This window comes from Rhineura floridana, chromosome 6 (assembly GCF_030035675.1).
Source record: "Rhineura floridana isolate rRhiFlo1 chromosome 6, rRhiFlo1.hap2, whole genome shotgun sequence".
In the NCBI taxonomy this organism is placed as follows: domain Eukaryota; kingdom Metazoa; phylum Chordata; class Lepidosauria; order Squamata; family Rhineuridae; genus Rhineura; species Rhineura floridana.
In genome coordinates, this window is record NC_084485.1 from 155251881 (window position 1) to 155269049 (window position 17169).

Consider the following 17169-nt stretch of genomic DNA (forward strand, 5'->3'; position numbering starts at 1 on the left):
TTCGCCATGCCCCTTCCCTGGATATATTTCGCCGGGCATTAAAAACTTGGCTTTTTGGACAGGCCTTCAGGAATTCCGGGGAGGGCTAACTTTTTTGGGATATTTTATTATCTATTGATCACCCTAACTGATTTCATGCTGCTGTGATTGATGATCGTACTGATTTTATTGTATTTTATCTGTATTGTATTGTAATTTACTGAATTTTAGTTTGTACGTCGCCTAGAGTGGCTTCGGCCAGATAGGCGACACAAAAATTAAATTTATTATTATTATTATAATGGTAGATGTGCATAATACTGCAGACTGAGAAACTTGATCCCATGCACCTTTATGAAAATGAAGCCTGTGTTCTGTGGCACTTATTGGCAAGTAAGCATCATGGTTCACAGTCTTGAGATCTCTTGGCTTTATCCTCTTTACCTCTGGTGTCCGACCATAGATACCACTCATTCTGAGAACGTCCAGGCTGTTGAGGAGGAAAGGAGACTTCTGCTCCAAAGATGAGGGGGTGCTGTGGTACATTAAAGGGGGCTACAAAATGGAGAGGGGGAAAAGGAAGCATGGAGGGCATAAGAGGTGAACAATGGCAGTTGTGGTAGGAAATGAAGAACACTTTATCAAGCCCTCACTTGTCTCACTGACTTCGTAATAAGGATGGAGGAGAATATCTGCTAGATTGGACTTGGTACCAGATTTCGACTCAGTCTGACAATCCTCTGTCTTTTCGGACTTGCACTGATTTCTTGTGGCGGGTCACAGCAGTCATTGGCATGGATTTTTTTTAAAAAAAAATCTCCACCAAATTTTATGTGATTATCTTTTTAATTGACTGTCCTCTAAGTTCATGCATTCTTAATGGCTACCTGGGTAATAACAATCACCATTTACATCTGTTAACTTCCCTCCAGTTTTCTCTTTGTTTTGTAAATTCTCAGAAATGGCTATTAACATTCATAAAAGTGGTTAGGGCGGCAAAAAAGTCTTATTTTGCTACCACCATTAGATCATCCCTTTGCTGCCCAGCGGAGCTTTTTAGGGTGGTACGAGGGCTTCTACATTCTGGCTCTCATGATACTAAGGAAACATCGGAAGCCCGCTGCAACAAACTTGCGGAGCACTTCCAGGATAAGATTGCATGCATCCGTCGGGACTTAGACTCTGATGTTATGACAGATGAATCCATTGAAGTGTCCAAAGCGCGGTCTTGTCCTTTATTATTGGATGAATTTCAGTTGGTGCAGCTCGAGGAAGTGGACAAGGTGCTTGGAATGGTGCGGGCGACCACGTCTGCTCTGGACCCTTGCCCATCTTGGCTAGTGAAGACTAGCAGGGCTGTAACCGCCGGCTGGGCCAGGGAGGTAATAAATGCCTCCTTGAGAGAGGGAGTAGTCCCTGGTAGTCTCAAGGAGGCAATAATAAGACCTCTTTTAAAGAAACCTTCTCTGGACCCAGATGTTTTGAACAACTACAGACCGGTGCCGAATGTCCCTTTTTTGGGCAAGGTTCTGGAGCGGGTGGTTGCTGGCCAGCTCCAGGCGCTCTTGGATGAAACCGATTATCTGGATCCGTTTCAATCCGGTTTTAGGTCCGGTTTTGGCACTGAAACAGCCTTGGTCGCCCTGTATGATGACCTTTGTCGGGAGAGGGACAGGGGGAGTGTGACTCTGTTGATTCTCCTTGATCTCTCAGCGGCGTTTGATACCATCGACCATGGTATCCTTCTGGGGAGGCTCGCGGAGTTGGGAGTTGGGGGCACTGCTTGGCAGTGGCTCTGCTCCTACTTAGCGGATCGTCGCCAGAAGGTAGTGCTTGGGGAACATTGCTTGACACCCTGGACTCTCCATTGTGGAGTCCCTCAGGGGTCGGTTTTGTCCCCCATGCTTTTCAACATCTACATGCAGCCTCTGGGTGCGGTCATCAGGAGTTTTGGAGTGCGTTGCCATCAGTACGCTGATGACATGCAGCTCTACTTCTCCTTTTCACCTTCCACAGGTGAGACTGTTGATGTGCTGAACCGTTGCCTGACCGCGATAATAGACTGGATGAGAGCTAATAAACTGAAACTCAATCCAGACAAGACTGAGACACTGTTGGTGAGCTCTTTCCCTGCTCAGATGGTGAATGCTTATCCTGTTCTAGATGGGGTTACACTCCCCTTGAAGGAACAGGTTCGTAGTTTGGGGCTCCTTTTTGACCCTTCCTTGTCGCTCGAGGCTCAAGTGGCCTCGGTGGCACGGAATGCGTTTTACCACCTGCGCTTAGTAGCCCAACTACGCCCCTATCTGGACAGGGATGATCTCGCCTCGGTTGTTCACGCTCTGGTAACTTCTGGACTGGATTACTGTAACGCGCTCTACGTAGGGCTGCCCTTGAAGACTGTTCGGAAACTTCAGCTAGTGCAAAATGCGGCAGCCAGGCTGTTGACGAGGACCAATCGGTCTGCGCATATAACACCTGTCCTGGCTCGCTTGCACTGGCTACCTATTTGTTTCCGAGCTAGATTCAAGGTGCTGGTGTTGACCTATAAAGCCTTACACGGTGTGGGACCGCAATACCTTGTGGAACGCCTCTCCCGCTATGAACCTACCCGTTCATTTCGTTCAGTATCTAAGGCCCTCCTCCGGGTACCAACTCACCAGGATGCCCGGAGGACTGTTACTAGATCTAGGGCCTTTTCTGTGGTGGCCCCCGAATTATGGAACAGCTTACCGGAGGAAATACGCCTGGTGCCTACGGTTCTTTCTTTTAGGCGCCAGGTTAAGACCTGGCTATACTCCCAGGCATTTTAATGTTTAATGCTTTATGTTTAATGTTTTTAGTTTAATGTGTTCCTTTGTTACTGATTTTATTCTATATTGTATTTTAATCTCATTTTGTACACCGCCCAGAGAGCTATTAGCTATGGGCGGTCTAGAAATGAAAATAAATAAATAAATAAATAAATAAATGTTAATTTTTTTTCTTAGTCTGTCTATTCTCTAATTCTTCTGTTTCTTAAATAATGTTTAGGTTAAGTAATCATTTTGGTCATTATTCATTATCAAATTAAATTGCAGAAGAAATATAGTTTTCTCAATCTACCAAATAATGTTTCAATGAATGCTTTTTTTTCATTTTCATCTATGAAAAACTATGTATTTTTTTCTTCTAAGTGGCAACAATGTTATTGATACCACACATAGCGGTACACCACAAATATTCTCCATAGGTGTTCTGTGGAGGAATGACACTTTGTTGTAGAGTGTGCAGATTGCACTGGTGGATGGAGGCAGATGCAAAGCATCATTTTATTACAAGAATTTATACATATATGGAAAACATTGACTGCTTTTCCATACTTACTTACCACTACTATATGAATTTGTCATGTCTACCCATTGTGCCCATTACAAAAATAACTTCTAAATTGTTAAGCAAAACTGGCTGAGGCCAGGGACATACTCAGTGGGCAAGTATCTGCCTAATTGATACATAAATGGGGGGGAAAACTTCGTAACTAGACAGTCCTTTGGTGTTCACACACACACACACACACCAGAAAAGAGAGAGAATGAGAAGGACAGCCACCAGAAGGACATCAGTTGTGACAAGGGAGAGACAAAGAGAACACATGACTACACCCTTCTCGAATACAGGCTACCCATTTTCTACAGCTACAGTTGGATAAAAGACATTGCAACCGCTTCCCTTTCTCACAGGAACTTTTAATCTTCCATTGCTTCAAAATGAGGTAGAGAGAGCGAGACACGTGGGATTTGGGTGCAGGGGAGGGAGGATGGAAACAAGTTCCACCTTTCAACAGTGCACAGTCCAAAGCCTTAGAACGATGGAGCAGCCACTGCTGTTCTTTACACATGCTGTGGACCACCAGCATGAAGCTCACAGACCACTAATGGTCTGCAGAGCACAGTTTGAGAACCCCTAAAGTAGGCTACATGCTAGCCATGCAAAATGTAGAGGATTGTAGTTGCCTCTCCTCCCCCTCCCCAGTCAAGTCATTCTCCATCTAGGTAATCAAGAGGCTTTTCACAGTTCAAGGGCACATTCAAGTGAGCCAAAAAGTACTTAAGGAGGACGCATACAAAGTAAGACCGGTAGGAGTATGGCCTGGAGAGACTCCTGAGAGCCAGATAGACCCAGAAGGCTGCATTTGGCCCAAGGAGCTGAGTTCCCCACCCCTGCTTTAGACATTAAAAGTACTTCTTTATAGATCTTCTGCATCCGTTTATGAATGTTCAGGGATTGGGAACTTGTACTCCACCAGATATTGTTGAACTACAGTTCCCATCATCCCTGACATGGACCATGCTGGCTCAGGCTGATGGGAGTTCAAATGCATGAACATCTGGAGGGCCACATGTTTCCCATTCCTATTTTAATTAACGCACAGTTTCCCTTTACATAGAACCTAAATGTATTACTCAGTTATAAGTACTGGTGAGTCACTGTGAGTTACTTCCAAGTAACATAGGTGGTATAATGTGAGAGCCAGTGTGGTGAAGTGGTTAAGGTGCTGGGCTATGACCTGGGAGACCAGGGTTCGAATCCCCACACAGCCATGAAGCTCACAGGGTGATCTTGGACCACTCCCTGCCTCTCAGCCTCAGAGGAAGGCAATGGTCAACCACCTCTGAATACTGCTTACCATGAAAACCCTTGTCATAGAGTCGCCATGAGTTGTTATTAACTTGAAGGCAATCCATTTCCATTTCATTGTGTTAACAAAATAAGCTAATTAGCTAGAAAGTCCCTCAATTATTTCAGCCCTTATCTTGATGTATGGCCTTGTCTTTTGGACTGAACTCCAGTTTGTAACATGGAGCTTACAATAAAACTAGCCTATCTCACAGTATTGTTAATGAATTACTAAAACTCTGTATGAAGGAAGTTGAGCATGTAGGACAAGTGCTATATATGTACGTAATGTTATTTTATATTAAGATTTTAGCATGATGCTTTTCTGTCCCGATGGGAGCAGGGATCACATGTCCTGTAAGAGCTATACTACACAGTACTAACCATTATTATATTGAAATAATGTTTTATTTGATGCAACATTTGCTTGCAGAACCAGAGCTTCTCTCCAATGCATTCTTTGTGAGTCATTGTGCGTCCACATCTCAAAATTAGATTTCCACAGGAAGTAATCTTTGAAATCTGTGAAAATGAGTTGATTTGCACACTTCTCACAGCAATAGCATCTCGTACTTCAGTTTCAAAGTTCAACCATTCTACATCCACAGTGTTCTCTTGCAGCCTGCCATTAAAGTCCATACATCTTGTATTCACAATTTTTTTAAATGCAGACTCTTGCTTCCTTTGTGAACATTTAGAACTTGTTTAATTAACATACAGTATCACAGTAAGAAATGTTTAAAAGATTACTTTGATGGGCTTGCAAAACTTGAAATGTAACATCTGTCTGAAGCTCAAGAGAAGGATTTAAAAATGTTTTTAAGTGTCTCAGTCAATGGGTCTGATCATCATCTGAACTGCTTTTAGTGAATACGATCCACCTCTATACTCAGCCCAAAAAATCCCGTCTTGATGCTTGCTTCTGTAATGTCCTCCTCTGTACCACACTCCATTGAGATTAGAATGAGCACAGGCATTGTACCACCAACCTCCTTTGTGAAAATGGGCACAGTTTCCTGTAGGAACAAATGAAAAGGTAAGTGAAATTACATAGCACAAGCAATTGACCTTAATTTTCTTGATGTATTGAACCAATAGAAAATTTAAATGTGTGAACAAATTTTGCTCCTATCTGTAGCCTTGCAATTTTTTTCTGGCTTAGTGAAGGGTGACTTCACTGAGCAAGTAACTACTTCTCCTGCTGGACTTTTGAGGCAGGGCCAATTTTAAAAATGATCCTGTCTCTTCTGGTGAAGAAAACATTTTCCTGCCTTCATCAGGAGATTTTGGGGGCAGCGCTCTATAACTGAGCCAACAAACCCCAGGTCATAGAATAGTAGAGTTGGAAGGGGCCTAATGGGTCATTGAGTCCAACCCCCTGTTCAGTGCAGGAATCCAAGTTAAAGCATACCCGACAGATGGCTGTCCACCTGCTTCTTGAACACCTCCAGTGTTGGAGAGCCCACCACCTCCCTAAGCAGGGCTAGCTTATATAGTAGGCACAGTGCCTAGGGCCCATGAAAATGTTTTAATTTCTTTTAAAATCAGAAGAAGAAACAATGAACTTTTAGGGCCAAAGAAAATGTTTTAATTTTTTTCTCACATCAGAAAAAAATGAAACTTTTAGGGCCCACGAAAATCTATTAAATTTTGTCTAAAACAGATAAAAAAAGTTGAAGTATTTAAAGTTATATCAAAAATAATTTTTAATATTGATATTATTATGGCGGGAGGGGCCCACGAAGGCAAAAGTGCCTAGGGCCCACGAAAGTCATATTGCGGCCCTGTCCCTAAGTAATTGGTTCCACTGTCATACTGCTCTAACAGTTAAGTTCTTCCTGATGTTCAGCTGAAACTTAGCTTCGTGTAACTTTAACCCATTATTCCATGTTCTGCACAAAGTTTGATAAGCATTCCCTATACCTCCTCATCCAAGTCATTCATAAAAATATTGAAGAGCACTGGGCCCAGGACCAAGCCCTGCAGTAGCCCACTCATTACCTGCCCCCTCCAGTTTGAGAAGGAACCATTGATAAATACTCGTGAGTATGATTCTGTAGCCAACTGTGGATCCACCTGATAGTTGTTCCATCTAGTCCACATTTAGCTAGTTTGCTAATCAGAATATCATGGGGCACTTTGTCAAAAGCTTTGCTGAAGTCACGATGTATTATGTCCATAGCATCCCCACAGTCTACCAGGGAGGTTACCAGATCAAAAAATGAGATAAGATTAGTCTGGCAGGATTTGTTCTTCATAAATCCATGTTGGCTTTTAGTATTCCCTGCATTGTTTTCAAGGTGCTTACAGACTGACTGCTTTATAATCTGCTCCAGGATTTTCCCAGGGATTTATTTATTTATTTATTATTTGATTTATATCCGGCCCTTCCTTCCGGCAGGAGCCCAGGGTGGCAAACAAAAGCTCTAAAAACTTTAAAACATCTTTAAAAACATTTCTTAAAAAACTTTCAAAACATTGTCTAAGATTAAAAACATTTTAAAAAAGGATTAACGACATATTAAAAAGTAATTCCAATGCAGACTGGGATAGGTCTCAACTGAAAAGGCTTGTTGAAAGAGGAAGGTCTTCAATAGGCACCGAAAAGATAACAGAGATGATGCCTGTCTAATAATAATAATAATAATAAATTTTATTTTTAAGTCGCCTATCTGGCCGCGACAACGGCCACTCTAGGCGACGTACATAAAAAGATAAAAGGATAAAAATACAACATTTAACCAGAACAACAGTCGATGAAAATCTAAAACCACCCATCTATACAGCTAACCCTAGTCCACCCCAGCAATCCTGTATGCCTGCCTGAATAGCCAGGTCTTTAAGGCTTGGCGGAAGCCTACCAGGGAGGGGGCATGGCGAAGATCATAAGGCAGGGAGTTCCAGAGGGTGGGGGCCACAATTGAAAATGCCCTCTCTCTGGTCCGCACCAGCTTAGCTGTTTTAACTGGTGGGACCGAGATAAGGTCTTGCATGGCTGATCTTGTCAGGCGGCATATTTGGTGATGTTGGAGGCGCTCCTTCAGATAAACTGGTCCGAAACCATAAAGGGCTTTAAAGGTTAACACCAGCACCTTGAATTGGGCCCAGTACACAACTGGTAGCCAGTGTAGTTCTTCTAACACCGGAGTGATGTGATCACGGCGACGGCTGTTTTTGATCAAACGTGCCGCCGCATTCTGTACCAGCTGGAGTTTCCGGACCGTTTTCAAGGGTAACCCAACGTAGAGTGCATTACAGTAGTCTAAGTGAAAGGAGACCAGGGCATGTACTACCCGTGGGAGCAGATGGACAGGAAGGTAGGGTCGCAGCCTCTGTATTAGATGTAATTGATACCAAGCTGCCCGGCTCACTGCCGAAACCTGAGCTTCCATGGACAGCTGGGAGTCAAGAATGACCCCGAGGCTGCGGACCTGGTCCTTCAGGGGCAATCTTACCCCATTAAACACCAGGTCTATATCTCCTAACCTTCTCTTATCTCCCACGAGCAGCACCTCGGTCTTGTCGGGGTTCAGCTTCAGCCTATTACTTCCCATCCATTCACTTACGGACCTTAGGCACTTGGAAATGGTATCCACAGCCAACTCTGGTGAGGACTTAAACGAGAGATAGAGCTGAGTGTCATCCGCATATTGGACACTGCAACCCAAATCTCCTGATGATGGCCCCCAGTGGCTTTACATAGATGTTAAATAGCATGGGGGAGAGGATAGAACCCTGTGGCACTCCACAATTGAGAGGCCAAGGGTCTGAAACCTTGTCCCCCAATGCTACCCGTTGATGCCTGCCTGAGAGATATGAATGGAACCACCGCAAAACAGTGCCCCCTATTCCCATTCCCCCCAGGCGATCCAGAAGGATATCATCCACCAGGGCGACCAAGGCTGTTTCAGTTCCATGTCCAGTCCTGAAGCCCGATTGGAATGGATCTAGATAGTCTGTTTCCTCCGAGTGTGTCTGTAACTGTTTGGCCACCACTCACTCAATCACCTTGCCCAAGAACGGTAAATTAGAGACTGGGCGAAAGTTATTCAGCTCTTGGGGATCCAAGGAGGACTTTTTCAAGATGGGCTTTATTACTGCCTCCTTGAGGGCTGATGGCATTACACCCTCTTCCAAGGAAGCATTTACCACTGCCTTGATCCCTTTGCTCAGTCTCTCTTTGCAGCCCACAATGAGCCACGTGGGGCAAGGATCAAGCAGACAGGTGGTTGGCTTCACAGTAGAGATCACCTTGTCCACTTCCGCAAAGGGGAGAGGCTGAAACCGATCCCACCGGACCGGAATGCAACTGGCCGACTCTGGCTCACTTCCTGTGTCCACGGCGTACGGAATCGTGCTCTTCAGGTGCTCAATTTTATCGGCAAAGTGTTTTGCAAATGTGTCACAGGAGGCTTTAGAGTGCTCCATGGGTTCCTGCACAACTGGACCGACCAGGCTTCGGACCATTTGGAACAACCTCCTGGGACAGCACTCTGCGGACGCAATAGAGGCAGCAAAGAAGTCCCTCTTCGTTGCCTTTGTTGCCACCTGGTAGGTGGCTATTGCTGCTCTAACCAGTGTCCGATCACCTTCAGAGCGAGATTTCCGCCACCGGCGCTCTAGTCGTCTCACCTCCTGTCTCAGACCGCGCAACCGTGGTGTGTACCAGGGTGCAATCTCAGTTCTATTCAGGGGGAGAGGACGTTTCGGGGCCACCCGGTCTATTGCCCTGGTGATCTCCCTATTCCACTCCATCACCAGGGTTTCGACCGGGCAACCTTCAGGCAGCTCCAGATCTCCCAGCACATTCAGGAATCCCTTAGGCTCCATCAGGCATCTGGGGCGGACCATCCTAATAGGTCCTTGTCCCCTGCGGAGGGTACATGGCACTGAGAGGTCTACATTCACCAGATAGTGCTCTGACCATGACACGGGGTGAGAAGAAACAGCCCCCATTTTCAGAGCACTTCCTCCCCCTCCCGAGACAAACACAAGGTCAAGAGCATGACCGGCTACATGGGTGGGCCCAATGTTACTAAGGTGCAGATCCCAGGAAGTCATGGTTTCCATGAAATCCCGAGGAGCTCCAGAGAGGGCAGCCTCGGCATGCAGGTTGAAGTCCCCCAAAACCAATAGGTTGGGAGAGAGCACCCGCACGTCCGAGACAACCTCGAGCACCTCGGTCAGGGAGTCTGCTGTGCAGCGGGGTGGGCGGTACACAAGGAGAATCCCTAAACTGCCCTTTGGGCCCAACCTCCAGTACATGCAATCAACAAACTTGGTCTCGTGGAGAGGGGGTCTGGCGAAAATCAAGGAACCCCGATAGATAGCTGCCACTCCCCCTCCCCGCCTACCAACCCTCGGCTGCTGTGTGTACTGGAAACCGGCTGGACACATGGCCTCAAGCACAGGAGCTTAGGCCTCATCCAGCCAGGTCTCCGTAATACATACCAGGTCTGCGTTCTCATCCAAGATCATGTCATGGATGAGCGATGTTTTCTGTACCACAGACCTGGTGTTACATAACAGCAGTAGAAGGTTGGATGGAGTCCTGCATCCCCCAGTTGCCTGTGATGAACAGGCCCGGAACAGGGGATGGATATTATGCATCTATCCCTCGTTCCCCTAGGCTGCCTAATATTTAAGGGGAGGGAATTCCACAGGGTAGGTGCCACCACACTAAAGGTCCATTTCCTATATTGTGCAGAATAAACCTCCTGATAAGATGGTATCTGCAGGAGGCCCTCACCTGCAGAGCGCAGTGATTGACTGGGCATATAAGGGGTAAGACGGTCTTTCAGGTGTCCTGGTCCCGAGCTGTATAGGGCTTGGTACACCAAAACCAGAACCTTGAACTTGGCCCAGAAGCAAATGGGCAGCCAGTGCAATTCTTTCAGCAGCGGGGTGACATGTTGGCAATACCCTGCCCCAGTGAGCAGTCTCGCTGCGGCATTTTGCACCAGCTGCAGTTTCTGGTCCAACCTCAAGGGCATCCCCATATAGAGTGCACTACAATAATCCAGCCTGGAGGTGACCAGTGCGTGGACAACAGTGGACAGGCTATCCCGGTCCAGAAACAGCAACAGCTGTTTTACCAGCCGAAGCCGGTAAAAGGCACTCCTAGCCACGGAGGTCACCTGGGCCTCTAGCAACAAAGATGGATCCAGGAGCACCCCCAGACTACGAACCTGCTCTTTCAGAGGGAGTACAACCCCATCCAAAGCAGGCAACTGACCAATTATCGGTCAGTTGATAGCGGACTGTGATTATCGGTCAGTGATATCAGACTGGCTGGTCTGTAGTTTCCAGGTTGAAGATAGGGACAATGTTAGCCCTCCTCCATTCATCTGGCATTTCACCCATCCCCATGATTTTTCAAAGAGACAGCGCTTCTGAGAGTTTTCCAGCCAAATCCTTCATTACTTTAGGATACAGTTCATCAGGCCCTGGAGATTTGAACATGTTCAAAGTAATTAGGCATTCCTTGACCATTTGTCTATCAAACTCAACCTGCAATTTTGCCCCTTCAACTTGTATTCACGTTTGCCAGGAGGGTCATAGACACTTTTGGTAGAAGACTGAGCCAAAGTAAGAATTAAGCACTTCTGCTTCTTGTTTGTCATCTGTTATAATTTTGCCATCCTGAGTAGTTGAACCACCATTTCCTTTATCTGTCTTTTACTATGGACGTACCTGAAGAAGGTTTTTTTTTTTTTGCTTTTAGCATCCCTCTCTAACCTCAGTTCATTTTCAGCTTTAGCCTTCCTAATGCCATCTCTTCATTCTGTGCTATCTATTTGTACTCTTCCTTTGTGGCCTGGCCTACCTTCCACTTCCTATACATGTCCTTTTTTGTTTACAGGTAATCTCTGTTGGTTAGAATAAAGTCAAAGTTAGTTGATCCTCTAGTTCCTTCCTCCACTTTCTGTAGGAGAAAGTCATCAGCAACACAAGTCAGGAATGTTTTGGAGGAGCCATGTTTGGCAGAATTTGTCTCCCATTAAATATTGGGGTAATTGAAGTCCCCCATTACTAACTACTACATCATGTCTCCTTGAAACATTGGCAATTTGTTTTTCAGACGCTTCATCCTCATCTTCTCCTTCATTGGGTGGTTTGTAGTAGACTCCAACCACCATGTTCCTTTTATTCCTTGCCCCATTTATTTTAAATCAGATGCTCTTGATGGGGATACCAGGCTCATCTTCTTGTATTTATGTGCAGGGATATAGATTTTTAACATATAGTGCAACTCCACTTCACTTTCTATTCCTTCTGTTCTTTTTGAACAAGTTATATCCTTCAATTGCTTTATTCCAGTCAAGGGAATAATCCCACCAAATTTCAAGTCGTATTTACCCTCCTGTATTAAGAGTTCAAGTTTCTCCTGTTTGTTTCCCATATGCTGGGCACTGAAGACCATGTGATTTATGGTCTGGCTTCCTTCCTACATTTTTATGACGACTATTATTGGGCCCCATTAGAGGTGTTCTCTTAGTTCTTGTTACTGTGCATAAGTCTTTGTCAGTTGTTACCTCCAAGTTTATGTGTCTCTTCCCCTTAGGATTTAGTTTAAAGCTCTCCTGTTGAAGTTCTCCATGTTGTGGTCAATCACATTCTTCCTGGTTCTTATGAAGTGTCTTTTTGGATGCTGGTCTATAATAATGTATTTGGCCTAACACACTCAAGAGACTATTAACCATTCTGGCAAGTATTCCCATGTTCCAGAACACATGCTCTTACCTCTCCATCCTCACTTTAAACATTTTTTAAGAGAGGTAGAGCTCTCTACCAACCAACAGTATACAAGTTCCTTTCATAGAATCTCCATGATAAGTGTCTGCTCCTTCTATGAGGCGAGTAAGTGAGGATTTTGTTAAAATTTCTAATGCTCATGTATCTTTTTCCTACATGCATTTATGTTTGTTATTATTTTATTTTATTTATTTATTTATTTAATTCAATTTTTATACCGCCCATAGCAAAGCTCTCTGGGCGGTGTACATCAAGTAAAAACACTTTACATTCAGTTTAAAACCACCTGGTCATCAAATCAACAATTTAAACATACAGCAAAAACTAAGATTAACATAATTAAACCCATTAAATACAAGTCAAAAAGTAATTAGAAAAAGATGAACATATAACTATCTTTACAACATTAAATACAAAATACTAAAATATTAAAATATTAAGAATAGTAAAAATACTAAAACGCCTAGGTAAAGAGGAAGGTTTTCACCTGGCGCCGAAAGGATAGTAATGCAGGAACCAGGCATACCTCATCAGGAAGGGTGTTCCATAGTTCGGGGGCCGCTACCGAGAAGGCCCTCTTTCTTGTAGTCACCTTCTGGGCATCTTTCTGAGTAGGCACCCGGAGGAGGGCCTTCGATGTTGAGCGCAGTGTACAGGTAGGTTCATATCGGGAGAGACGTTCCATCAGGTATTGCGGGCCCGTGCCGTGTAAGGCTTTATAGGTTAAAACCAGCACCTTGAATCGGGCCCGGAAACATATAGGCAGTCAGTGCAAGCGGGCCAGAATCAGTGTCACATGTTCTGACCGCTTGGTCCCAGTTATTAATCTGGCCGCTGCATTCTGCACAAGCTGCAGTTTCCGAACCGTCTTCAAGGGCAACCCCACGTATAGTGCATTGCAGTAGTCCAATTTTGAGGTTACCAGAGCATGAACAACTGAAGCAAGATGTTCCCTGTCCAGATACGGGCGTAGCTGGGCTACCAGCCTAAGTTGGTAAAAAGCACTCCGTGCCACCGAGGCCACCTGCACCTCAAGTGACAAGGACAGGTCCAAAAGGACTCCCAAGCTGCGCACCTGCTCCTTCAGGGGGAGTGTAACCTCATCCAGAACAGGTCGAACATCCATCTGGTCAGGGGATCCATTTACTAACAGCATCTCAGTCTTGTCTGGATTGAGCTTCAATTTGTTCGCTCTCATCCAGTCCATTATCGCGGCCAAGCATCGGTTTAGCACCTTGACGGCCTCACCTGAAGAAGATGAAAAGGAGAAGTAGAGCTGCGTATGAGGGTTTAAGGACTGAGAACCCTGTCACAATAGTTATGAGTTTGCCACAAGGACAGTGTACTTTGAGTGGATCATCCCAAAGGTGAGCTGTGTTGTTTCATAAAGCTGATTCTGAAGAATGTCCAATTCCACCTTGAGTCAAAGGATTAGGGGATGTATTGCACTTGCCTACCAGTCTCAGAATTGGTTTGTTTCACTCTGCACAGAGCTCTCTTCCTGTCACAGGACAAATGTGACATGAGAACATATCTCCATGCAGTCATCTAACCCTTTGTTTCCACCTTTGTCCAGCATTACAAGATTGTCTGCTTTACTTCAGTGGAAGCTTCACTGAGGCAACTCCAACATGTTTCTTTGATCCTGCAGCAGACAACCCCAGTTAGAATGGGAGGCACTGCTGTCCAATACCCTACCTTTTGATCCCTGTCCTCCACTGAAGGGAATGAAATGTTTGACATTGTGAATGTACCTTTTCAGTAGGAATAATGCATGCTACCTTAACCATTGCTGCCCTGTTCAAAGTATAGGATATAGAGGGATAGGTTTCATTTTATCCCGCAGGGTTCTAGTCAGCTATAGTTTGAGTCCTGGAGAAGGCCTTCCAATCTTTACTTTATCCACTGTTTTTCTTGCTTCACATCACTGTTTTCCACTTCATATGTAATTTTAGTGTTTATTACACCAAGTTCAGTTTTTTTCATAGAAGAGCAAATTATGGCATGTCTCAAACTGAAAGGGTAAACGTCCTCACTGGAAGAAGCAGTGATGTCCTCAGGGATCCTATGGGAGGATTTACTGCCTCAGGATGCACTCCTTCCTACTAAAGAGAAGGAACGTACTAAGCCGTATGTTGCATTTCACTTCTGTTAATATAACTGGGTAGCTAAAATGATTGAGGGACCACCTTGAAACTGTAAATGATCATTTTAACAAGAAATGGTGCAGTTGCTTGGCTGGACCGCACATGTACTCTTCAATATGTAGTATGTGGGAACAGAATGCATGTGTGATATCTGCTTTCAGTTCCCATAATCCTTCTATTTTTCAGGCGGGCAATAACAGGGAATCAGATGTTGTTGTTATGTACCTTTTCCCAGCATTGTTGTCTTTTCTAGTGAATCATGTCTTCTCATTATGTGTCCAAAGTATGATAACCTCAGTTTCATCATTTTAGCTTCTAGTGATAGTTCTGGTTTAATTTGTTCTAACACCCAATTATTTGTCTTTTTCGCAGTCCGTGGTACGCACAAAGTTCTCCTCCAATACCACATTTCAAATGAGTTGATTTTTCTCATCCACTTTTTTCGCTGTCCAATTTTCACATTCATACATAGAGATTGGGAAGACCATGGTCTGAATGATCCTGACTTTAGTGTTCAGTGATACATCTTTGCATTTGAGGACCTTTTCTAGTTCTCTCATAGCTGCCCTCCCCAGTCCTAGCCTTCTTCTGATTTCTTGACTATTGTCTCCATTTTGGTTAAAGACTGTGCCAAGGTATTGATAATCCTTGACAAGTTCAATATCCTCATTGTCAACTTTGTTGTTGTTGTTGTTGTTATGTGCCTTCAAGTCGATTACGACTTATGGCGACCCTATGAATCAGTGACCTCCAAGAGTATCTGTCATGAACCACCCTGTTCAGATCTTATAAGTTCAGGTCTGTGGCTTCCTTTATGGAATCAATCCATCTTTTGTTTGGCCTTCCTCTTTTTCTACTCCCTGCTGTTTTTTCCAGCATTATTGTCTTTTTCTAGTGAATCATGCCTTCTCATGATATGTCCAAAGTATGATAACCTCAGTTTCATCATTTTAGCTTCTAGTGATAGTTCTGGTTTAATTTGTTCTAACACCCAGTTATTTGTCTTTTTTTGCGGTCCATGATATGCGCAAAGCTCTCCTCCAACACCACATTTCAAATAAGTTGATTTTTCTCTTACCCGGCTTTTTCACTGTCCAACTTTCACATCCATACATAGAGATCGGTAATACCATGGTCTGAATGATCCTGACTTTAGTGTTCAGTGATACATCTTTGCATTTGAGGACCTTTTCTAGTTCTCTCACAGCTGCCCTCCCCAGTCCTAGCCTTCTTCTGATTTCTTGTCTCCATTTTACTTAATGACTGTGCCAAGGTATTGATAATCCTTGACAAGTTCAATGTTCTCATTGTCAACTTTAAAGTTACATAAATCTTCTGTTGTCATTACTTTAGTCTTGACGTTCAGCTGTAGTCCTGCCTTTGTGTTTTCCTCTTTACTTTTCATCAGCATTCGTTTCAAATCATTACTGGTTTCTGCTAAGAGTATGGTTTTGTCTGCATATCTTAAATTATATTGATGTTTCTCCCTCCAATTTTCACACCTTCTTCAACTTGGTCCAATCCCGCTTTCCGTATGATATGTTCTGCGTACAGATTAAACAAATAGGGTGATAAAATACACCCTTGTCTCTCACCCTTTCCAACTGGGAACCAATCCATATTCTGTCCTTACAGTAGCCTCTTGTCCAGAGTATAAGTTGTGCATCAGGATAATCAGATGCTGTGGCACCCCATTTCTTCTAAAGCATTCCATAGTTTTACATGATCTACACAGTAAAAGGCTTTGCTGTAGTCTATAAAGCACAGGGTGATTTTCTTCTGAAATTCCTTGCTCCGTTCCATTATCCAACGTATGTTTGTGATATGATCTCTGGTACCTCTTTCCTTTTTAAATCCAGGTTGGACGTCTGGCATTTCTCAGTCCATATATGGGAAGAGCCTTTGTTGTAGAATTGTCAACTTTAAAGTTACTTAAATCTTCTGTTGTCATTACTTTAGTTTCTTTGATGTTCAGCTGTAGTCCTGCTTTTGTGCTTTAAAAGCACTCATCACATATTACATTGTACATGTGGCAAGTGAGGCATGTGCAGGCAAGCTGCCCCATCATGCACATGTTTTAGGCTGACAAACCGTAGGTTTTTGAGGGCTTAGGAGCAGTTTGACTACAATGTCAGTAGTTTGTAGAAGCTGAAGTAACTCTCTGTCAGGGGTGACAATTTTATATAATATTTCAAAATTTACCCTTCTAACAAATGTTATAAGTCACAGTTCTATATTTTGTTAGTAATTATTAGGATTTCACTGTATAGTTTATACATTGCTAGGTTTGAATGTGCCTTTATATAATGTGAATGGTTACTTTCCCATGTCAAAGCAAGGCCTAGAGCAGGGGTTCTCAAACTCTGGTCCATGGACCCCTAGGGGGTCCATAAATGGGCTTTAAGGGGTCCATGAACCAAGTGCAAAAAAATCAATTTCCAATGCAGTAAAATAAATTATATTTATTTATCAGGGTCCATAGCTTTCATCAGATTCTTAAAGGGGTCTGTGACCCAAAAAAAGTTAAGACCCACTGACCTAGAGGCCCAATATTTATTGTGGGATGGTAAATGCTAGCTCTCAATACAGAACAACATTTACATTGTGAAACTAACATGGTTTTACCATT

At 43.9% G+C, this 17169-nt stretch overlaps 2 protein-coding genes across 5 annotated transcripts in view; one reads left to right on the plus strand and one right to left on the minus strand.

The window, feature by feature from the left end:
* RALGPS2 (Ral GEF with PH domain and SH3 binding motif 2) overlaps positions 1-17169 on the plus strand; it is a 217627-nt gene that overhangs the window by 104407 nt on the left and 96051 nt on the right. The window lies entirely within an intron of this gene.
* ANGPTL1 (angiopoietin like 1) overlaps positions 5041-17169 on the minus strand; it is a 40460-nt gene continuing 28331 nt past the window's right edge. For both annotated transcript variants that reach the window (XM_061634218.1, XM_061634217.1), the window contains one exon: positions 5041-5654. In XM_061634218.1, the coding sequence (XP_061490202.1) occupies positions 5467-5654 (188 nt within the window). In that variant the 3' untranslated portion in view covers positions 5041-5466. The remainder of the gene's footprint in view (positions 5655-17169) is intronic.